This window comes from Microcaecilia unicolor, chromosome 1, assembly GCF_901765095.1.
Source record: "Microcaecilia unicolor chromosome 1, aMicUni1.1, whole genome shotgun sequence".
NCBI lineage: Eukaryota > Metazoa > Chordata > Amphibia > Gymnophiona > Siphonopidae > Microcaecilia > Microcaecilia unicolor.
This window is the reverse complement of record NC_044031.1, coordinates 203,438,712-203,464,066: the sequence shown is the minus strand read 5'-3', so window position 1 is coordinate 203,464,066 and position 25,355 is coordinate 203,438,712. Positions and strand designations below refer to the sequence as shown.

The following is a 25,355-nucleotide window of genomic DNA, read 5'->3' as shown; positions in this document are numbered from 1 at the left end:
AGCTCAGACACATGATACCTACCAATACAACGGACTACACAAACATACTAGAATGTCTAGACCCAAAGCCCGGGGAATGCCAAGCAGATCGATCATGGACCAACTTTGGCACGCTTTCATCAAATGAAATCTCACATTGGCTCGGAAAATACGCCAAAATCACAATGCAAATTAGACATTTGCCCTAATAGCCTAATAAGATCCGCACCCAAACAATTCAAAACAGACCTCACGAACCACGTAAATCACAGGCTTCAAAATGGGCTATTTCCCACGGATAAAGGAAACATCCTACTTACTCCGTTACCAAAAGATGTTAAGAAAAGCACAATGGACCTAACCAACTACCGCCCTGTAGCATCTATTCCACTCATAACCAAACTCATGGAAGGCATAGTGACGAAACAACTCACTGAATACCTAAATAAACACTCAATTCGGCACACAACTCAATCAGGATTTCGGTCAAATCACAGCACCGAAACTGTTCTAGTGTCCGCAATGAACTCATTCAAACAAGCAATCGCAACTGGTAACAACATACTCCTTCTACAATTCGACATGTCCAGTGCCGTTGACATGGTTAATCATGAAATACTATGACATACACTAGAATACTTCGGAGTAGGAGGCACAGTTATCAAATAGTTCAAAGGATTCCTAACCATAAGATCATACCAAGTAACAACGAACGCGGACAGATCACCCCCATGGACACCTGAATGTGGAGTCCCCCAAGGATCCCCCCTCTCACCAACCTTATTCAATCTAATGATGATACCTTTAGCCAAACTTCTAGCCAACCAAAACCTCAACCCCTACATATATGCAGATGACGTCACAATCTACATTCCGTTCAAACATGATCTAAATGAAATCACCCATGAAATCAACCAAAGCCTCCAAACAATGCACACATGGGCAGATGCATTCCAACTAAACCTTAACGCAGAAAAAAACAGTGTCTTGTACTCACCTCACAACATAACACAAAAAAATTCTCCACCATAAACACACCATACTGTTCTCTTCCTGTCTCACAAAACTTGAAAATTCTTGGAGTCACCATTGATCGAAACCTCACTCTTGATGCCCATGTGAAAAACACGACGAAAAAGATGTTCTATGTGGAAATGTTCCATGTGGAAACTCAAAAGAGTAAAACCGTTCTTCCCGAGATACATCTTCCGCACCCTGGCACAATCAATGGTAATAAGTCATCTGGATTACTGTAATGCACTGTACATGGGCTGTAAAGAACAGACTATCAAAAAACTCCAAACTGCCCAGAATACTGCTGCCAGACTCATATTTGGAAAAACTAAATATGAAAGTGCAAAAGAGAAACTTCACTGGCTCCCACTTAAGGAACGAATTGCGTTCAAGATCTGCACGATTGTACACAAAATCATTCATGCAGACGCCCCAATCTACATGCTAAACCTCGTGGACCTACCTCCCAGAAACGCCACAAGATCATCTCGCAAATTCCTCAACCTACACTTCCCCAGCTATAAAGGTCTAAAATACAAGCTGATGCATGCCACTTGCTTCTCTTATATGAGCACGCGGTTATGGAATGCACTACCTACAGACCTGAAAACAATCAACGAAATAAATATCTTTCGTAAATCTCTGAAGACATACTTCTTCAAAAAAGCCTACAATGAGAACCGATAACCGATAGCCTCACTAACCCACCTCACCAACCCACCCAGTTAGGAAAGCTTACCTTCTATAATTACCCTAATCACTCCCTTCCCTCTTCTCTCTTCCCTACTTAATCTCTGCACAATACTAATTGTATCTGATAATGACAATGTTAACAAAACTATGTAAGCCACATTGAGCCTGCAAATAGGTGGGAAAATGTGGGATACAAATGCAATAAATAAATAAATAAATGACATTCAGACCTTGAGACCTAACTTTTCAAGCAAAAGTAAACTCTTGGTTATCAACCGTAGCTGAATGGTTGGCTGGCTGGACATAAACTAAAATTGAATCAGGTCATCTGGTTAAAAAAACAGAGTTTTGCCTTTATTTAGATCATGTATTTCCGGAATCAAAAATACAATGCTTTCACTAGGGGTCTTATTTGATTGTAAGTTGTTATTTGTGCCTCAAATCTCATCCTTTGTGAAGAAAACATTTCTGGCTTTAAGAAAGATTCATTTTCTCAGGAAAGCCCAGACACTTCAGCCTTTAATATGTGTCCTTGTCATTGACAGACTAGATTATTTTAACTCTTTGATGGTGGGTTTCTCCTTATCTGTTGCCTCCAACTCTTGTAAAACATAGCTGTCAAGGTCTTGTATAATATACAGACCATGTTACACCTTTTTTTGATTGAGCAATTTTGGCTATCAGTTGTAAGCAGGATTAAATTTAAAATTCTAATGTTAGTATATCATATACTTTCTTTGGGTCGTCCTGCTTTCTTGGATTCGCTTCTTATTCCCTATGTTCCCACTCGTTCAGTAATGATTTTCAGGGGAATTTTCTGACCCTTTCCTCCCTTTGTGTTCTGAGATGTGATTATTCATGCAACACACGTTTTTCTTGTCTAGGCCCCTTGCCCTAGAAATCCCTGCTTGTCTATCTGTGGGAAGAGCATTCATTCCCAAGATTTAAAGCCAGTATTAAAAGATGGTTGTTTGAACAATCCGTCCCTGCTTTCAACTGGATTGCTTTCTTATTTCTGAGGTTTCTAAGGTTGTTGCTGTACCTTTTGTTTGCAGTTTCACTCATTGTATTTATGGTTATTAAACTGTTGTACAGCTTCATCATCCTCTTCCTTCTGGATTTTGTTTGCAATATACTTATGCTTGGTTTTTATACCTGTATTTAGCATTGCTTTGAACTTGGGTATGTCCTGATTGTCTGAGAACCCAAAAGTGGGCATGTCACCTGTCAAAATCAATTAATTTGACAAATGCCAGTGAGATATACTACTCACATTAAATTTCATCTACCATTTCAATGCCCAGTGTTCCAATTTCCTAAAGTCCTCCTGCAATTTCTTCATGATCCACATACGATTTAATAACCTGAATAGTTTTGTGTTATCTGCAAATTTAATCACCTCACTCATCATTCCCCATTTCCAGATCATTTATAAATATGTTAAATAGCACCTGTCCTAGTAGAAATCCTTAGATCATTCCACTATTCACCCTCCTCCCTTCAGAGAAATGGCCATTTAACCTTACCCTCTATTTCCTATCTTTTAACCAGTTCCCAATCTAGAACAGAACATTGTCTCCTCTCCCATGGCTTTTTAATTTTCTTGGGAGTCTCTCATGATGGATTTTGTGAAAAGCTTTTTAAAAAATCTAGATACAAGATCAAAGAACCAGATTTTACCAATTTACCAAATCGTGGGCACTACTGTTCCAATCATATTTTCATTGGAAGTCTCTTCTATAAATCAGAAGTATGGCATTCAAAACCATATTGTTTTGTCAGAGGCAATTGTACAGTTGGACAAGCTGGAGTGTTTAAAAGAGCCTGTTGTGAAGAATGTAAATAAAGTAAGGACATGAAATATGGTGACCCAATGCCATGAAGACATTTGAAGACCAAAAGATCACTTTAAGTTGTGCCCTCTGCTGTACAGGAAGTCAGTGTAATGTTTTTAGCCAAATGTAACATGGTCAATATATTGTTCCTACATTATCAGTTTAGCTACTATATTCTGTATAAGCTGTTGTGATAGTCACAGGTGGTATCCTATTTCAGAGTGGTCACAAGAGGGAGCACTGTGTACTGTTGTCTCAGGACAAACCTAGAATCTGTGAAAAGAATGACATCCCCGCCACTTTCACGAATTCACAGAGGCGGGGCCTATCAGGGAAGGAGGGGGTCATTGCCCTTTTAAGGAAGGGGAGGAGGCCAGTGTACCTACAGAATGGAGGAGTTAAGCAGAGGGAGAGGTTCAGAGCCTGGAACCTTTAAAAGCACTCCCTAGGAGGAAGCATGAAGAAGGGAAGGGGGCCCTGAAAAAGAAAGAAAGAGTCACTACCTGCTGCTGGGAAAAGCCAAACCTGTAAAGCTTGAAAGATGTGCCAGAAGGTACCTATCTTTAGTACTGATATTCATGGATTTTACATTTTCTTTATGCTGAACTGATACTAACAGCCGGGGGTTAAGGACAGGACAATAAGGTCACAGTGAAGTATTGTCCTGATCAAGGGGTGAAGGCGATAAACTGAAAGAGAACTGTGGGGAAGAAGAATTACCCCCACAGAGTTGGTGGGTGGAAGTTATACCTGAGGTCTGATTTGCATTAGGCTAAGCCATGAAAAATGCTTAATTTGTATCAAAGCATTTTTGGTCATATGTGAAGCGGAGAAATGTTGAGGAAGTACCAGAGTTTCAGTTGTGTTTGAGGAAAGGAAGTGCCAGCCAAAAGGGTGCCTGAACAGGGGTGTTTGCCAAGAGTCACCCTGAGTGTTGAGGAGACATAGGATTTAGAACTACTAGAGTAATGCCAGGGTTCAAATGGACTATCTCTGAGCTCTCTTCTTAAAGTCAAAGTTCTTAGCATATACCACAGGGCCATTGGCTGAGATCCTGACCCCAAAAGAGGGTTGCGGTTGCAGTTAACTCAGTTCATGTTACCTAAAGGGAGCAAAAGGAAGAATCTTAAGGGCCAATGTGGGGAGCTTCGGCCACGGTCAAGGCTAAAGCAGAGCCTACAATTGAACTGTGTTGAAATTCTGTCTCTAATATTGTAAGAGTAACTCACTGCTGGAAGCTCAGTCTGTGCTCAGTTAAGGAAAAGTTAATAAATTGTTACTCTTCTGGGAAGGAAACATGTTGCAGACATGTGTTGGGGAAATAAGGATATTGTTAGCACTAGAACTGGTCCACTTGATACCGTAAACACTTAACTTTACACAGGTTGCTACCACAAGGCTAGGACTAATTAAGCTAAGGTCTCAATGTCAGTGTTGAAGGTGACACCATATCATTTGTATCTTGGATCATTTAAAATGCCTTTTGCTGTTCTTAATCTTGTTGACTGATGTATTATGAATAATATTCTTATGATGTACTATTTGTTTTTATGAATAAGTATGCTGATATGTTTTATGTATTTTATTGTAAACTACTTTAAAACTTTATAAAAATGTTAAGCGATATATCAAGTCAATAAATCAAATCAAATCATGAATTGATTAGCACATTTCAGCATATATCTGCATGCTGAGTATATACAACAGATACCTTCATGTATCACACATCTTTTTCTGCTGCACTAGAGAAAGAGTAAAAGAAAGATCTTAATTGATGGGAGACTAAACTGAGAAACTCAACCACTCAAATACAGCTCTCAGCTTGAAAAGCACAGGCTGCAGGGACTAGACAGATGCTGAGGCTCCAAAGTTATGAGCAATCAACTCACTGAGCCTAGAAAAAAAAAAGAGAAAGGGATAAAAGTCCAGCCATCATCTGAGAAGAATTAGAGGTCTTGGCAAAGGAAATTTATATCCTACAGAGATTATTGTGAGGCAGTTAATTCTTACAGAGTAATCAGCATCAGTCAATCAATGCAGAAAGGAGATGTGATGTCTATTTGTAAACCCATCTATAGCAACAATACAGGCATCTCCAGGGTGCAGGATCAGGCATTCTGGCCCATCAACTGCACATTAGGCTGCAAAGAGGAGATGGGGGGGAGGGGGGGGGTTGAGATTCCTGGTTCCAGGCTTTAGCGATTTTCCTCTTCCACATCATAGCATCCCAAAGTTTTCTGAAAAACTGTCAGCTAAAGTACTCACTTGAGAAGGAAATTAATAAGACAGAGTTTATTTTAGCCTACATTTTGCCCTTTCAAAAATTCTGAGCCATGCTGTATTTTAATGGCATGGGGATAAAAAGATTAGACTGACCACACTCCTCAATTTATTTCAAAAATATTGAATAAAAATCTAGAATTAAAAGGTCAGCATTATAAACATAGATAGGAGAATAAATTCACAAAATTGTATTCTAGCTGCAATTGTTCTACCATGCTTTTCCCATTGCATTATTCATATCAGTTTTATGTAAATCAAAAGTCAAGACTTGTTGGCTGCCTATGTAGAGTGAAATTTCTCATTAGGAATATGGTGCTGCAGGTTGATCAGACTACATTTCTAAAATTAATTAAATTTATGAAGGATACAGACCACAGATATTTAATCATCTCTGCTCAACAAATAATCCATGCTCTTCTTTCACCTAAAATTAGTATCACTGTATGTCCTTCACTCATCAGCATAGTCAAGGTGGAATTAAACATTTTCTACAAACATACTGAAAATGAAAAAGAAACAGCTGCAAAACAAGTATGACTGGTCGTAGTTTTGCAGTTCCTGCACACTAATTGTCAAAGCTATTTTGCAGTAACTCCAAAATCACTGCCTTAACTGTTGGGAGTGTTCTCAGCATCTTCCTACACAATTAACTAGAGACAATATCCTTATCACATGTTAACTGATTGCAGATAATACAGGTGCAATTACAGTAACACCACATTGACAGTTAATGTATGGTATCTACCTCCATGTTAACTATAAGGCACAGTCCCTGTCTACTCCCCATTCCATTCCCTGTTGGAAGTTAGTGCGGGAAGTAACATGTAGTGTCAAGCACATACTTTGGCAAATAGTGCCCTAAGAATCAGAATCCAAGTCAACCGGATGTGGAGAAAAAAGGAATCCTCTCGCAGATGGTGCCCAACAAACTTCTTTATTTCAACAAACTTCAAAATTTTAAAAGCAGTAAAGGAGACCCGACACGACTCGTGTTTCGGCCCTACCGGCCTGCATCAGGGGTCTAGGAATTAAGTCAAATCCTACATAATCCCAGAAATATCATCAGATAAAGTCTCCACTCGCAATCCTAAAAACCCTTGGACAGCAAACCGCTGGCTTTACACTGTATCCATAAGTGGCATCTTGGTGCACTGTAATATAGAAAGGGACAGAGGAAAGGGGGATGGGACTTGATATACCACCTTTCTGTGGTTACAAAGTGGTTTACAATTATATACATGTAATCTGGGTCTCGCTCCTTACTAGCTCAGGTCCGCAACAACCCAGACCCGGGTCACAGGGAAAACACCATTTAACTTCTCTCTCTCCGGTCACAGTGTCACACCACACATACCACACTTGAGTTCCAATTCACCTGCATTCAAGCTTGGGAGTGGATCAATGGTCCTGAATAGAGATCCGGGGTGTTGGGAGTTTGAGAGGAACTCTCCTGCCAAAAATCACTCTCTTGCCAAAAATCACGCTGCACTGCAGGAGTCTGATAGAATGGAAACCAATTTTACTGGAATTTCTGCAACCAGCAGTCAACACTTCAAAGTCTTTATTGGTGCCTCAATAAAGACTTGTTTCCTGGATACTCCCCATTTGGAAGTCTTGTGTTGTCCCCTATTTCCCAGTTTTTTTTTTACCCAAGCAGTGGTGCTTCCGACCATATTGTCAGTCATGATTAAGAACTTGAGACTATTTATCCCATACAGCCAAGAAGATTATGAAGAAATAAGACATATACACCACTGGCATACAGCCATTTCACTGAAGCAGGAGATGTAGAAGACTGAGTACAGCGCAAACATCTGAAAATAAAATGGAGAGCTCTAACAAATAGACCGTGAGAAAGAAATTGCATGACAGAAAGAAAAGCCAAAGAAAAGAGTGGGTTTCTGGACTGCTCTGGTAGAACTAAAGGAAAGAAAATTATCAGGCAAGACATAGTTTTACCTTCCTTGTCGTCATAGCAGACTAATCCAGACTAATGGGATGTAGCAAAGCAGTGCCCATAAAGGGTGGGACTCCAGAGAGATATATAAGATTGCCAAACCTTGATAGCACAAATAAAGAGAAAAGCTGTATAGTCTTGGCCCAGGTAGCCTAAGAGATTACTGGAGAATTCGTAAGTCGAGCCACTGAGAAATATGGCTGAAGAATAGACTCAAAAGAGGAACCGTTCCCATGATCTGACATAGTACTGACATCCAACATGTCCTGTGAAGAATAGGTGGCAAAAAACCTGCCAGGTTGTCAGATGTAAAAATGTAATGCACCTACAACAAATAGATGCAAACCAGTACCAGAAACTCTGTTAGATCAGGAATGGAGGAACACTGACCTAACTGGGGATGATGTTTAGCATGTACTGAGAAGAATTGAATTCAACCTCTTCCCTGAAGAAAAACGAAACCTGCCATGTTAGCAGAGGTTCTGACTGTTTTTGAAATTTGAAGCTAAGTAGCTTTATTTTTTCCTGCAATGTTGTTTAAACAAAAAATTCTTGAAAAATTATTTTGGATCAATGACGATTCACACTTGGCTGCTTAAGATAAGTTGATTCTGCAGTACCTATGTTGTTATATCTGAAGATTCATATTATCAAAATGATATGTTTTGCAAAGTAGTTAAAGATACATGAGTTGTGTATGATGCTGGGAATAATTTTGGGCATGTTGAAGAATAAACAGCAAAAGGAGCCAATGAAAAAAGCAGAATATTTAAGCTTAAACAGACAACGAAACATTGGGAGAACATCTGTTTGCTTGGGAGAACCTATGTTTACTGGACTGCACTAACTAAAAGAGGAAGGAAGAAGAAATATTCCCCTCATCAGTAGAACACTCTTGTGAAAGGAGGGCAAAACTAAGGGTCCATGAGCTCAGGAGAAGCCACCATAGTGGGTCTCTGAAGGGAAAAGGAGACCCCCCCACAAGGGATAGGAAACTAGAGAAGTCTGGAGGGCCAAAACTCCACAACAACCACTGAACTGCGGTGGAGTGAGGGGGTGGGGAGGAACCTGGCACCAAAAGGTGTCACCCAGCTCCAAGCATAGTTGTTGAGAGAAAAGGAGTCAACAAGAGGAAAACCCTTATTCAATTAACACCCAGGAGACCTGGGGTAGGAGCTGGCTGAAAAGCACCATGGAGGAGTTGCACGGTCCATCAACCATCCGCTTGGAAACAGAGAAAAATACTGAAAATTCTGGGCTGCACAAGCACCCCTTAAAGGGTGAATCACAAGAACTATTTTTTCTCTTTCTCCTTCTGCTAGTTGGTAGACATAATCCATTAGACTGGACTGGTCTGGGATGATGACAAGGAAAATGGGAGATATCAATTACCTATCTAATACTGATGGAACAAATATCATATTTATACTTGAAAATACAAGGACTGCTTTTTTGGAGAGGTTGGACCAGGAACCAACTAGAAGAGGGGGACCTATTTCTTATTGGAATGCAGTGGGTACTAATATTAAAATCATATCCACAGACGCATAACATAGTAACATAGTAGATGATGGCAGAAAAAGACCTGCACGGTCCATCCAGTCTGCCCATCAAGATAAACTCATATGTGCTACTTTTTGTGTATAGCTTACCTTGATTTGTATCTGTCATTTTCAGGGCACAGACCGTATAAGTCATATCGCCATTTCTTTTCTGAGACCTTTTTTTTTGGTATAATGAAAACAGCTGTGAAGGACCTGCGCTCTGGTTTGTTCAGGAACGCCTCCCTCCCCCACAGACGTCCAGGGATTTTTCCTGGAAATCCTGCAGAAGCTCATGCACTGCTCCACTCTCCTAGGCTCCTCTCAACCCCGACTCAAAATAATGACTCAGCAACTCAGTCAGGGCCATATATATTTATATCAGTTTATGCAAAGCAATTTCCAAAAGGTTCAACAAAGTTTCAAAATCACAGCCGGTCATGTAAAGCATTTCAAAGGGTTCAAAAATCCCCAATAGTTCATGTAAAGCAATTTCCAAAGGTTCAAAAACCCAGCAGTGCATGTAAAGCAGTTTCCACAGGGTTCAAAATCTCAGCAGTTCATGTAAAGCAGTTTCCAAAGGTTCAAAATGCCAGCAGTTCATGTAACAAAATACAAACCAGATACTATAAAAACGTGGATACCATAATGCAGGTGGTAGCTTGATTCCACATTCAATTTAAATACCGTGGAAACCAACTCTCACATATATAATACTAGTAAGAAATGCCCGTTTCTGGAAAAAATGAAACGGGCGCTAGCAGGGTAATCCCCCCCCCCGTCCTCCCTCCCGAGTTCCAGACACCCCCTCCGTGCCTCCGTTCCGAGTTGCACACCTCTCCTCTTCCTCCCTTCGTCCCTCAGTGACGTGGTTGCGAGGGCCGCCCCGCCCTCAATGTCATCGCGTTTTGACGCGAGGGCCGCCCCGCCCTCAACATCATCGCGTTTTGACGCGAGGGCGGAGCTACAGTGACTGGAGCCTGCAGGCCAAACTGGATATCTCGGGCGCCTCAAGTTTCCGGCTTGAGGCTTCAAAGTGCCTTTTATATATATAGATAATATTTGTTTTGGAGGGTTCTCAGAGTATTAAGTCACCCAAATATGGCCGTATATTTAGCTTACAGTCTCTGCGAGTGGTTGAGCATCTCAATCATTGAACCCCTCCGTGGTTTTTCATATTTTTTTATTTATATCGTGACTTCACCAAACCACTCTTAAGTGCTCTAATCATGTGAGAGTAGCTTACTCTGGTAATAAAAATGTATGAAAATGTGGATGTCAAGTGTCAAGCTAACACCTAATGTTCCACTAATCCTCCGTAGAGACTAAAGCATAGACCCGATACTAATCTTTCTTCACATGAATAATACATAGGAAAAGAGAGAGACACTTATCTTGTTCCATCAGTTGTCTCGCCTTAAGATTGGGGCCGCTGGGCCGCCATGATGTCATCAATAAAGGCACCACAGCGTCTCTCACCAAAATGAGTTCTATTTGCTCCTTTTAAAAGTGTGTATTCCATGAAGTATCCAAGGTCCGCTAAACTTTCAACTAATCATCAAGAGTCCAACTCTGCAGGGTTGCGTCCAAAACTTCCTTAGGAACTCCAAAATGATTTCTGCTCTATACCCAAGAGACGGAAATTCTTGCTCTCTGCAGTTTCCACAGGGTTCAACATCCCAGCAGTTTCCAAAGGTTCAAAATCCCAGCAGTTCATGTAAAGCAGTTTCCACAGGGTCAAAATCACCACCCACTGGGCCAGCACTATCTTCCAGCCACCTCTCCCCATTGGACACTCCAAGAAAAACAGCTTCTCAACTCCCCTTTGGAGAAAACCACCTTCTTCCTTTTTTCACCCAGCTCCCATACCAAGCTCCCAACTGCTGCTTTATCTCACCTTTTAGTTTAGCTAGAGCTGAGGTATCCATCGGCTCCTCCTGCTCTCTTTTCTCACCCTTTCCTGCCCCTTGCCAGTCCATGGGTTCCTCCCCACACCCCTCTCCTAGCTGCCCCTCCTTTCCTTGATAGGGCAGATTCAGGACCTCCTCCCCTAGCCTAGTTCTCTGTGTCAGGGTTTTCCAATTCCCTGCCCTTGTCCTTCTCTCAACCTCCTCCCGGGGCTGATGGGAATGGAAGTCCCTGCTGCGATGGTATGCCTCCCTCTGGTACTGCTGGGAAACAAAGTCCTGCAATCTAGGTTGCGCTCCTCTTGGGGACTGGTGGGAGTTGTAGTCTTTCTCCTTTCTCCACTTCTCTGGGGAATAGGATCTTCTCCTTTCCCTAGCCCTGTCTTCCCTCCTACCCCCTCATATTCCTTACACAGCGCATAACATCACTAGAAAACATGCAACATTTATCTTGCGTGAGAAGAAATGCAAAACTTTAATCCATAATGAAGAAACTTATGTTTCATTATATGCTGCCTCATGGAAAGGACTCCTTCTCTTGCATGCACTTGCTCCATTCTCTCAAGAGAGCATATTGTGAAACATGGATTCATGTCAAATTATCTCCTGATCTGTTTGAAACGCCTGACAGCATTAGAACTATTGACATGCTGATTTAAGCAAATAAGTAAATAAATGATCTTTTACTAGTTACAGTTAAAATACTGAAGATTGTTTGCACTGATAAAGTGAAATAAATATTTAAATTCAAGAGGGTTTACAAGTTGACCTGATGACGACTATTGATGTTCATTGTTCATGATGAGTGACTCTTGTTTGGCAAATTCCTCTGAAGGTCCACTGAGTGAATTAATTTATTTAAGTGAATAAGTATAGTGATTGTGTTTGTATATGTACTATACCCAGGTTTCATTTGTGGGGGAATGACCTAGAATGCAGTTCTATCACTAATTTTCAGTAGTAAATAATAGTAATAATCAACATTAAGTGCATTTTTATAATATACTACTGCATTCTTCAAAATAGAAGGAGCAAGTTCCCACAAACCATCTAGGCACAGGTAAAAAAAAAAAAAAAAAAAAAAAGCTATCAAATTGCTCTCAGGTTTCAGGTTTCAACCAAATGTGGGATGACTGTCATAAATAAATAAATAGATAGAAACGCTGAATGTTAAGCACCTGATTCTCATAACATGATGTCTGTTTTAGTGGCCCATTACCAGGAGAAAAAAAAATCTTTGCACGAATATAAAACATGCTAGGGTGTCCCTGTAACCAGCTCCTCCAACTGACCACTGATTAAGATTTATAACAAAGTACTACTCTACCTATGAAAAGTTATCCCGTCTTTATGCTTCCTCTGTGAACATCCGTATGCTGCACAAGCTGTCATGTTTGAAAATATAAGTGAGATTAAATAAAAATGCTGCCAACAATAAAGATGACAACGTAGTTGCAGGAGGCCATAGGTTTGCTTGCTTTTATTCGAGAATACGAGGATGAGGGCTGAGGGGAAGGGAAAACTAAGACAGACTTAATTGGGTTCAGCGTTTTGACGTCACTTCATCTCCTGTCTATTAAACCTAGTTGGTTCTGGCGTGTGATGACGTATGCACGCAATCGCGTGTCAAGGGCTGCTGGCCGCTGGGCTAGAGTGCAACGTCAGCTGCTAGAAGAGGCGGAAGCAGAGTGCGACGTGTCCTAGTGAGGAATCCACCGGTTCTACCCCGCGCGCACAGAGACTTCGGTCTTGCACTGTTAATAGGTAACGGTTGGTGTCTGTTTGTGCGCGAGAGGCCTCGGTCGCGAGTTGAGGTGTACGTGCGGCTCTGGATAAAGCGGGGGATCTGTGGGCCGCTATGTCCCGAGAGCAGACGATGGGAGGGGAAAGGCTGTATGCATAAACACTTCGGGGGCTCTTTTTAAACGTTTCCGTGTGTCTATGTGTATAACAGTGATATACGTGAGGTAAAGCTGCGGTTGGTGTACTGCTCACGGAACTTCTCCGAATCCATCTATTGAAAAGAGAAGGCCTTTTAAGAATACAGAGGTCGTCGTTTTCCGTTTTGGTAGCTGAACATTGCGCAGACTTTGGTTGAATCATCTTTTCGTTTTGGTGTTTCCTGGCTTCGCTAACATTCTCTGTCTGGGAGTTGGTTGAATGACGAAGCATATCCGACCCACCATCCGAGTCTAAGGTTTTAATTTGGGGTTTATAGTCACCGACCGTTATCCGACAGTCAGGTCCTAACTTGAACAGTTGGGCAGCCTTTGACGCGGGATTATGTCACGATTGAAAGGTGCTGCTGGCAGAGGATTTAGTGTAGAGTACTAGCGAGCAAGCAAAGCTGTCTTTCCCTAACTAAACTCTTCCTCAACTGACAGAAACTGTGGCTTGGTAGGGCTTTAAGATATTTCGTGGTTGGGGACAGTTAGTGTGTTACCCGTAAAACATAGTAACATAGTAGATGACGACAGAAAAAGATCTGCACGGTCCACCCAGTCTGCCCAACAAGATAAACTAAGATGTGCCATTTTTTTGTGTATACCTTACCTTGATTTGTACCTGTCTTTCAGGGCACGAACTGTTTGTTTGCCCAGCACTATCTCCACCTCCCAACCACCAGCCCTGCCTCCCACCACTGGCTTGTGCCAATATAGCGTGAATTAGTGATAAAATAACGCGTCTTAAAGCTAGCCCACGTTGGTAATTATGCCCCCTAGAGAATAATGCTTAGTGTAGTTGTGGTAATGTCACAAGCCACTCTCCGGGTATTGATTTATATGTTGCAAAGTGCTTCTGGCTAATGGTGGTACATCAAACCTATTTCATTGTTATAATGGAAGAAGTTTATCTTTAAAGATTTTACAAATACTCTCTAGGTGTGTTTGCGGTATGAAAATGACAACTTTATATTATTTTGTACTGTGCATAACAATAATTTATTACCTGTTTGGCTTGATTTTACAGTCAGTCATGGATCAAGTAATGCAGTTTGTTGAACCTAGCCGTCAGTTTGTAAAAGATTCTATCAGGCTTGTGAAGAGATGCACCAAACCAGACAGAAAAGGTAAACTTAATATAGTTGAAAGTCTTACGACTTTGTAATAATATTGTTGCTATGTAAGCTGCATTGAGCCTGCCATGTGTGGGAAAGCGCGGGGTACAAATGTAATAAAGTAAAGCTGCTGTGTCTAGACAAATGCCATCATGCATATAATGCATTATTAATTAGGGTCCATATTGCCTTTGTTATAAACACAGTGACTTTAAATTTAAAGGATGTTAGTATATGTTTATGTGCCTCAACTTGGGATGAGGTGCACAGTGGTGGACCATGAAGCTGGAAGGAACTGGGAGATGTATTATTTGAAATATCTGCAGCAACATACCAATGAATAATTTCACAGTAATATTGTATTAAATTTAGCTCCCCCCCCTTCCCCCCCCATTTACTAAGCCATGCACTGATGCCGACAAAGCCCATTTGTCTGTGGTATGCATTCTTATCGCATGGGGGGGAGCTGTTACCGCCACCCATTGAGATGGCGGTAAGGGCTCCCATGGCAACCTGGCAGTAACTGGCCAAGCGTCTTCTTGCTTCCAACCCCGCTGATGTTGCTTGACTGTTTTGTGGCTGCTGTGAGGACCCCCCACCCTCTTTTTTTTTTTTTTGGATTGCTTTAATGTACCATTAAATCTCTCCACTAACCCATTAATTTCAGGGTGATATGGTGTGGCACATACAGATTTCACTCTATAGTGTGCCCACAGATTCTGGATCACCTTGGACATAAAATGTGTCCCTCGGTGAGAGTATTTCTTGTGAATATCTTACACAGGAAAATATTCTAGCAGGGCAGTTACAATTGTCTCTGATTCTATGGAGGATACAGCTATCGCTTCGGGATATCTGGTAGCAAAGTCCACCACTGTCGATATATCTATATATAATCTCTTTTCCCAGTCCAGCTAGGGACATCTAGAGGCCCTACTATATTACTACTACTATTTAGCATTTCTATAGCGCTACAAGGCATACGCAGCGCTGCACAAACATAGAAGAAAGACAGTCCCTGCTCAAAGAGCTTACTATATCCACAGCTATTCTCTCAAAGGGCTCACTGATAATGGGTAAATGTTTAGGGGGAGTTTGGGGATGAACTTTGGGTCTTACTCTTTAGCAGGCATCACAGGTTCGACAGTAGTCATCTACAGCTCGAGATACTCCTGACAAATAGAAGTTCTGGGTCAGTCTAGTGCATGTCAACCTCTGATGCTAGTGGAATGTCGTGTGCAAGCTGTAGAACTACTACTACTACTTAACACTTCTAAAGCGCTACTAGGGTTATGCAGTGCTGTACAGTTTAACAAAGAAGGACAGTTCCTGCTCAAAGGAGCTTACAATCTAATGGAATTGATCTCTGTATGGCCCTGTGTACTATAAGCTGCTTGCCTGCTGTTCAGGGCACCTATTAAGATCAGTCTCTCTGTACAAGCCCCTTTTCCATAGGATATGATTTTTACCAGTCTCATTGGTTGACTGACCAGCCCTCTGCCTCAGGACTTCCAGGACAGGGTCAAAGCGCTGTGCTTCCGGAAAAGTATTTCTCTGTCCTATATTGATATCCATATTTGGAATGGTCTCTGCTGGTGACTCTTGACAAATCAGGGTCATCAGTCTGATCAATAAGTGTGTCAGTTAAGTCAGGCTATTCTATACTCACAGCCCCAGCCACCTCTGGAACTGGTTCTGCTGGAAGCACTGGAGCACCTCCTTTCAGCCAGCTGGTTCCACCTGGACTGGCTCAGGATCTGGAACTGGAGAGGTGATCTCAGCTGCTTCTGCTTGTTGGGCCGCCCTGGTCTGACTCCAGCAGGTGGAGATAGAGAACTTCAGAGGTTTACTATATGTGGTCATGTTCAGTCACCTTAACTTCAGTATTCTATCTAGCAGGTGGATGGTCATATCTGTGCAGCTCTGGATTGATTGGTTCCTGGCGTGGTCCCCTGGGTCTAGTCGAGCTTCTGGGGTCTGAGGTGTCCTGGTCTTGGGACTTGGGTGCTCACCTGGTGGTGCCAGGTCCCTCCCTTCCTCCCCTATCAACCCCTCCTCTCTGCCTGACTGGGGTTTGTGGTTCTCACTCTCCTGACTTGAAAAGGAGTCTGAGGTTTCTTTTGCTCTGGCGTCCTCTCCTGACTTAAAAAAAAAAAAAAAAGGCTTAGGGCTGTTGACTCCATGTTTCTGTGAGAAATGTTACATTTTGAGGCTAGTGCAGGGCTCTCAGGTTTCCATGGTAAGCCTGCACCCTCTGTGCTGCCTTGGTGGCATTTGCACTGTGTACTGTTTACATCAAACTAGTTTTATTCAGGAGGGCGGCTGGCCTTTCAGCCTGAAGGTTACAAGTTCATGGCTGGTTGTATCCATCCTATAAGAAACTGTGGGCTCAGCTAGGTTTCCAGCGGGGCATATTTTATTTCATTCTTTCTTATTGCTTGCCTGGCCAAGCAGTTCTTGCATGACTGGAACAGTTATCAGAACTCTACTGTACTAAAGATTGCCCTTCTCTCTCTCTCTTTGCACACTGATATTGGCCACACCTTTGCATACTAGCCTCGGCTACCCCGGTATCTGCAGTGTACCAGGTACCACTAATTGCTTGTATGGCATTTTTAGCATCTTTTCATGGTATGGGGTACCTAAATTTCATGAAGAGAGGTCCAGGAACTACACTTCAGTGTAGAGGTAGCTTAATAGTTTTGTAATCAGCTGAGAGTAAGCACAGAGCTCTAGGGGTGCTGCTTCACGACCCACTGCAGCTTGCCATCTGTAGTGCGCAATGGTGCAACAGCCATATTCTGCTACTCCATCTGTCTCTGGTTCTCAGCCACACTTGTTAGCTCCAATGCGCAGCAGTGATAGTGCACAGTCACACCAGGCAGTTCTTCTCCCTATCTGCAAGGTTAGCGCTGGCTTAGGCATCAGATCTAGGGCAGTTGGATAAAGACCCAAGGGACTACCAAGTCTCGGAGATTGCCAGGGGACAAGTTTAAGGATTATTTTTAATCCGCTTGGTTTTGTTGTAAGTTTTGTGGGACCAGGAAAACCACTTTCATGGTTTCCACTTCCACTACGACAAGTCACCTGGCTGCTGGTAGAATGAGCTCTGTTTCAACTCCAGGTCAACCTATGCCTGCTGCAGCTTCCAATGATGGATTCTCAGTTCACTCCTCAGGCAGGACTCCTGTACTGGTTTCAGGAGGAGTGGACCAAGATTACCTCGGTTCAGATGTCTTAGTTTTTCTATCGCACAGTTACAACCTGGACTTCACTACAGATTTTTCTTGGCGTCCACATGCAAGCTCAAACACTGTCAGGCAGTTCTTGCCACCTTGCCAACATTTCTTCCTTTAGGCACAGTCAAGTCTGGACCCAGTTGCAATTGGGGAATGGGAAGTTGTTCCCTTTGCTTTATAGTTCCAACAAGGGAGCTTCCTTCAAGCTGAGTTTGGACATCATAAGAGTCTAGGGTGTTTATGGTTCAACTTTTCATAATGGGAACCTTGCAGTGTGTAATAGTTCTGTCTGGTGAGGAGAGTTTCTAGCCTCCCTGGACCTCAAGGAAACTTACTTTCATATTCCCAGTGCTCCTTCCTGCAGAGGGATCTTAGCGATTTTATGACCATGTCATTCAGCCTTTCCATGTTGCCAAGGACATGTTTGCAAGGTCATGGTGGTAGTTGCAGCTTTCCTTCGTGTGGATGGATTGCAGGTTCAGCCATACCTCGTGACTGGCTGATTTGCGGCTCTCTCTATCAAGAGACTATGCAAACGTCATCCAAGATACCTACTCGTCTTCAGTCCTTAGGATTGGTAATCAGTGTCACCAAGAGTCAGCGGTTTCCCTCGCAAATCTTTGCTTATCAGGGAGTGCTGTTCCATATAGGCTTGGGAAGTCCTTTCTTTCTTTTGCTCCTCAGCAACAGATGCCAACCCAAGTCAGGTTTTACTTTCCCTACCAGGTCCAGGATATGGGAATAGGTTCAAGTTATGGGCACAAGGTTCTCTTTCTTGGACATTCCATGGCCCTGAGTCCTTATCAGACCACTTCAGGGGTTCCTTCTCTGCTTTGGTCCCCTTCAAGCCAACGTAGTCTCAATGGGTGATTTCAATACAGCTTTCTGTTGATATTTCAGTTTTCTCGCCCTGGAGGTGGATATCTGCAGCTTGTAGGCTGCTAGGGTGTGCCGTAGCTGGCGGCTACAAATTTTGGATCCCTTCCAGAAGGCAGTCGACCGCCTCACTTGCCAGATGTAGAGTCGAGGCCGGCTTAATTGCCAGTTTTCTTCTATGATTTTTCGGGCATCAGATGTTTTTGGCTGTCACAGCCTGTCATTTGATGTGGTTGCGCTGCTGGGTGGTGAATGCAGCTTCAGCTCACTTTTCAGGGCAATTATTGTTTGAGGACTCCATGAAGTTAGTGGAAGACCTGGATGACTTAGACTCAGCGTCTTCCTGAGGACATGTCTACAAGTTCTTTTCGGTCAGGTCCGCTCTTATCTTTACGACACCAGGGCTATCATCCTGGGCAGCCTAGTTTTCTTTAGCAGTCCAGGCAGGTTCTCAGAACTCCTAACTTCATTCGTTTGAGATCCTCTTGACTCTACTGGTGACGGGCATACAGTCCTGTCTTTTCTGCATATGGTGGTTTCTGCCTTCCATCCCATTCCACCTTTTTCTCTTCCCGCTTCTTGGATGTTTACCATATACTCCTATACTATTTGGAAGTGACCAGCGAGTTCCGTTGGTCAACTCTTTGCTTCTTGCTTTGCTCAGAACCATAGGAAGGTACCATAAGAAGGCTCGCCATTTTTAGATTGGCAGATGTGGGCATAGCGGTTTTGATGGCAGGAGGAGCAGACGTTTTGTAGAATAGGCGTCTGTGTGAAGCTGAAGAGCTGTTCCGCATAAAGTGCCATTTTATTCAAAATCCTTTTAGGGGAGCAGCTGCTCCCCTTGCACCCCACCTAGCTATGTCTCTTGCATAGTGGGGCAGTGCCTGGGATGACCCACTGAGCAGAAGTGACTTCCTACATTAACAGTAAGCACTGCTAAAGACTGTAGCGGTGGCAGGATCAGAAGCAGACAAATTCAGAACTTGGAGAGCCTTAGGTATATAGGAAGGTGGCAACTCCTTACGAAACACCCACACTGCGGTAGGATCATCAGATTCCTGACCTGCTGAGCAGAAATGCAGGCATTCCCTCATGTTCTCTGGCTGGCCACAAGAAAGGGGATCTGGCTTCGAGCTGCAGTGGCCGTTGGCTGAGAGAGGCAATTTCTTCAGCTGGCCTCTGTATGGGACAGTCTCTCCTGTTGCGGGTGGCAGCACTTTCTTCCAGAGCGCAGTTGACTTCCTTTTCCGTGTCCCGTCTGGCTTCCGTGGCTGCCCTTTGTAGTTTGGCCACTTGGTCCTCTGTCCTGCCATGGATGGCTTTTGCAGATCGCCCACTTGATCTGCTGTCCTTCCCTTGCCAGGCTTTGCCTGCTTGGCGTGGCAGTGCTAGGCATACCAGATTTGACGTGGCAGCGCATGTAACAGCGGCCTTTGTATCATTGCTCCAGTCTGCTGAGGTTGTAGTACCCCGCCCCACTTGAGGACTGCTTTGGTACATCCCACAAGTCTCTGGATTGATCTGTGGGATGCTATGAAAGGTAAAGTTCTTACCTGATAATTTTCTTTCCATTAGTCCCAACAGATCAGTCCAGAGGCCTGCCCTTTATTGATCTGGTTTGAGTGTTTTCTTCTAGTTGCCTCAGTTTCATCAGATTCCTTCATTTGATTTTTGGCTACAAAAAAAAAGACAAATCAAAACATAAAGGAAACCTTCTGTTATCCTCCCACAGGAGCGGTTGAGGAGCCTACATGGGCTTTATGCAGGCAGGAGAGGACGTTCTCTTTCGTCTTCCACTGCTTTGGTATCGACAATACTGAAGTTAAGGTGACTGCACATGACCACATATAGTAAACCTATGAAGTTCTTGCTATCTCCACCTGCTGGTAGAGGGACATAACCCACAATTCTCTGGATTGATCTGTTGGGACTAATGGAAAGAAAATTATCAGGTAAGAACTTTAGCACATTCGCTGAAAGCAGTTTCCACAGTTTAATTACTTGTTGAGTGAAGCAATATTTTCTCTGATTTGTTTTAAATGTACTACTTTGTAGCTTCATTGTGTGCCCCCTAATCCTAGTATTTTTGGAAAGAGTAAACAAGCGATTCATGTCTACCTGTTCCACTCCACTAATTATTATATAGACTTCTATCAGCCTTTCCTTATAGGGAAGTAGTCCTATCCCCTTTATCATTTTCGTTGCCCTTGTCTGTACCTTTTCTAATTCCACTATATCTTTTTTTGAGATGCGGTGACCAGAAGTGCGGTCGCAATATGTAGCGATACAAATGCATTATAACGTCGTCATTTTTGTTTTCCATTCCTTTCCTAATACCACCTAACATTCAACATTGTTTGCTTTATCTGCCAGTGCTCATCGAGCAGAGGGTTTCAATGTATTATCAATGACGACAACTAGATCCCTTTTCCTGGTCTGTGATTCCTAATGTGGAGCCCGTCTCGTAACTATAGTTGGGGTTCCTCTTTCCCACATGCATCACTTTGCACCTGCTCGCATTAAACATAATCTGCCATTTAGACGCCCAGTCTTGTAAGGTCCTCTTGTTAAATCACAAGAGGACAAGAGGATTGTGAAAAATTACAACTTTGAATGACTGTGTCGTCAGCAAATGTAATTACCTCACTAGTTACTCCCATATTTACCCTTCTCCATTGAGAAAATTGACCATTTACCCTACTCTCTGTTTTCTAAATCTTTTAACCAGTTTTTAATCCACAAAAGAACACTCCTTCCTATCCAGTGACTCCAATTTCCTCTGGAGTGTTTTATGAGGTACTTTGTCAAATGCCTTTTCAAAATCCAGATACACTATCAACTGGCTCGCTAGTTTTTTTTTTTAAGGTTTTAACTGATTGTAGACTCGGATTAAAAACATCCCTGGTGCACAAAAAAAAGCTCTGTAGGATAAACACTTGGAAAAAGTATCCAATATTGTTCCTTCCTTTGGTTGCCTTGGGTCCTTCCTTCTTTGTGCATCTTGTACCCTGATGACTTCTCAGCTGCACAGATGCGTTCTGTTTCTGGTGGAATCAAATACATATAACAATGACTCTTATGGGGTCTTTTACTAAAGTTATCTGCAGCATGACCTACTTTATTCCTGTGGGCCGTACTGCAGATAACTCGAGCTAAGCTTTAGTAAAAGACCCCCTTAGTGCTGCAAAAGCACTGACATTAATATATTTCATTTCAACTCTTCAAAGAACCTCTACTTAGAAGTAAAAGCTAAATTTACAATTTATAAACACTTGAAAATAGAAACCCTAATTATAATGCTTGCACGGAGATACTTGGAGCTTGACCAGAGCACATTTATTGTTTCAAGGCAAGAGATGAAATGATGTATTTAATATTTTTCTTTGTATTGGACTACCAGTTCAAAGGTATGACTTCCAAAATCAAAAACATGTTTTCCATTCTGAGCTTTTAAAATTGAGTGACTTTCACATCAGGGACTAGAAATACTGAGTATCTTTTGACTTTATCATCATGTAGCAGTAATAAAGCATACTTTTGTGGTAATTTGGATGGCAGCTCTTTGTTACAATAGGACTGTTTTAGGAAGTTTAGTAAAGAAAACTTATGGCAGTTTCCTCAAGAGTAGGAGGCATTGTTGCTTTAACTTGGTTTAGATGTAGGGTAGATAATGTGTAGTCAGGATTTTACAGGGATTGTAATCCAATTTTCAGTTTCCCTGCATGGTGCAAAAAGATATTTCAGGTAGGTTTATATTATGAGATCTAATATCTATGCTATAAATTATTCAGATTTTTATAATAAAGTAATTTTGAACAAACTACAAAGCATCACTGTGATCTGAAAAATAGGATACTAATATCCTTTTCATTTAAACTTGTTCCTGTTTTACCAATCCATGAGTATTAAATTGTCTGGTGTAAATTTGTTAGGTATTTTAAGTTTCTTCAGATTTAAATTGAAGTAGGTCAGTTTTCCATTCATTGTAGGTATGTCTATTAAAACTGTTCTGGAACTAGTTGCACTTTAATAAAATTTGGAAATGAATATAATATATTGAGATGAAGACACTACTCTTCTTACTTGCAGAATTCCAGAAGATTGCAATGGCAACAGCAATAGGTTTTGCAATAATGGGGTTTATTGGCTTCTTTGTGAAACTGATCCATATTCCTATCAACAACATCATTGTGTAAGTAAATGGATTATAGATTTTCAGAGCATCTAGGGTCTTTTGATTTAAATTGCTTTCCTCATTTTTCAACAATAATTGGCTAATATCTTATTGGAGCAGTGGTTGCATGTAGCAGCCGACTGAGTTTTGGTTCTGGTTCCAGCTCCGCAACTGATATGAAATCTGTATTCAATGTTGCTCAGATTCGTCTGAAAATGCCTGTACACTTTTTGGGCTAAAACTGAAACTATACCCATAGTGTGTGCTTTTGCTTCCCCCACCTTTGAGTTCTTGTGGTCTAGTTGCCAGTCAGAGCAGGAGCGATCCCTAGTCACTTCTACTCCTGCCATCTCTGCTGTCAGAATAGCTACTCTTGGAGGTCACAGCAGCTATTTGAAATTGGAGCCAACATGGGCAGAGAACAGGCATGAATTACCATATTTTGTACAAAATAAAGCCTGCCTTTATATAACTTTTTTTTTTTGGGGGGGGGGGGGGGGGAGAGCCAGAATGGTTGGTTAAAAACAACTGTGTAGGTAAAGGCAGCTATTTTCTCTAACATAATTATAAGTCTGTGCTCACCTGCCACACCCCACCTCTTCCCCTTTTGGCAGGAAAGTGTACCTGGTGGCCCACTGCTTGACCTTTCTTGCTGCTGTTGACGTCTTTCCTTGTGGGATGCTCTCACATATGCAGCATGCAACAGAAATTTACAAAACAGCTTTTCTGTGAACTGTCAAGGAAGGATAGGGGCCAGCAGCAAGAGAAGTTTGGTATTGAGTCAGGTTGGAAAAGGAAGAATTTTGCTGATACTTTGCTACACTTACAGGGAGAGGTAGGTTTTTGTATAAGCAAATTTTCACCTGCCACTCATCTTATATTCAAATCAGTATGCTACTAGAATGTAGTATTGTGGCTTAATGAGCCTATTAGCAAAAAATATTAAAAATCAAGATAAGTGAATCAGTCTGTGCCCTAATGATCATGACTGAAACAATAGCAGAGGGCTGGGGTTCCTTCTGGTAGGTTGAGGCTTACAATTGATAGTAATCTGCTAAACTTGATGTGAAGGGGGAGGGTGTAAACTGCTCTTCACAGACCTGTCTTACTTGCAACTAAGTCAGTCATAGCTTCTTGGATAAAAGGTATTCCTTTTTGATCTTCTCCAGGTGTAGCATTTATTGCTATTCTTTTCATCTTGCTCCTCAGCCACCTTGAACAGGCAGCTTTGTCTTTAGTTACACACCACTTAACATTTTAAAGCCTCAAGGCAGATTAATATCCTCTGCTTTTTTTTCTTGTAAATTGTGTTTAGAATTGCAGAGAACTGTATTGATAGCTTCTGCTGAGTAAAAATGCCAGAAGACTTAAAAAACAAAAAAAAAACAAAAAAAAACTCCTTCCATCACCAAGAAAAAAAAAAAAAAATTGGCCAGCTATTCAACAAAAACAAGATTTTTCTTTGTTTGTCTTCGCTGGCTGCCTTACCTGGGTTAAGTTCCAAGGAACAGTCTGACACTATACAGTAGCCTAATCATTGAAAGTTCAGTAATTCTAATTCATTAACAAGGAAACAGAATTGCTTTCATGCACTTCGTGTACTAATATATATATATTTTTGTCTTTCAGAGGTGGCTAAACCCCTGGGTCAGCATCATGGCATAAGCTTGAAAATGATGATGGGAAAGATGGACAACACATTCTTTTGTAATCTGTGTATATTTTTATTGGATTTTATTCATGTAATAAAATTTTGAAGAAACAGTTGAAACTTTTTGTTTTGTGAAAGGAGGGAGGCAGAGGCAAACTGCATTTGTTCCAACCAAAACTGACGGGTTTTTGTTCCTGGTGGAAGTTGAAAAATTGTGCCTTGTCCTGTTTGGCTCTCGCCTGCCCCCTGAGTCTAAGGGTGGAGTTGGGGTAGAAGCAGTGCCCAGTTACTCCTGCTCATTCTGCCACAACTGGGGCATTGCTTCTGCAGACTAGACCATCAGGGCTTGTGAGGTAGTTCTGGAGGGGGGGAGGGGCTACTCTTTCGATTTGTACTGTAAGTTACCTTGCATAAGAGCTTATCTGGTAAAGTACTCCAACTGTGTGTGTTTTAATTACGCTTTTGCAATTAAGGAAAAGATTTTTTTATACATTCCTCAAAGCATAAAAGTCCATATTACAGAGGATTTAATAGTAAATATAAATCAATGCTACAGATAAGGAATACTAAAATTAAATCCAATTCAATCAGTCTGTCCTGTTTCTAAACCTGGGGAGAAGCCTAAAAGTTTCTACCCTAGAAGAAAAAAAACTTTCCAAATGCATTGGGTCTAAACCTGACTGCTTATGTCACTTATGAGCTTTAATGCAATACCACTCTGTATTTCTCATTCTGATAATGACGATCGCCACTACGGCATAATGTAAGCCACATTGAGCCTGCAAATAGGTGGGAAAATGTGGGATACAAATGCAACAAATAAAAAGATGAGTCATTTCCAGATGTGACCAGGCAATTCCAAGGAAATTTTAAAAAGAAGCTCCTTGCCCACAGCCAAAACTTTAGGCTTCAGCTGCAGGAAGGTCTTTTGCCTTAATTGAGAGGTCTGGCCACATCTGGAAATATAAAACTATTCTGCCTATAGAAGGTATCACCAATAAGGCTGGCCTTTTAACAATATTTGCTGGAGATGACTCATTCAAATACAAGCTATCAGGAGAATTCAATATATCATAATCCCCTTCTTGGTTACTCATCTTAACATTCCTCGGAAGATAATAAAGCTGTTACTTTCACAAGAATCA

General features: G+C 41.8%; 1 protein-coding gene across 1 annotated transcript; it reads left to right on the top strand.

Annotated features, from left to right (window-relative positions):
* The first annotated feature begins 12,847 nt into the window (after window positions 1–12,847).
* Window positions 12,848–24,323, top strand: SEC61G (SEC61 translocon gamma subunit). The gene is made up of 4 exons (XM_030203768.1): window positions 12,848–12,973; window positions 14,180–14,279; window positions 22,475–22,577; window positions 24,189–24,323. Exons 2-4 carry the CDS (start codon window positions 14,186–14,188, stop codon window positions 24,196–24,198), a joined length of 207 nt encoding a protein of 68 aa, XP_030059628.1. The 5' UTR covers window positions 12,848–12,973; window positions 14,180–14,185; the 3' UTR covers window positions 24,199–24,323.
* The last annotated feature ends 1,032 nt before the right edge of the window (window positions 24,324–25,355 follow it).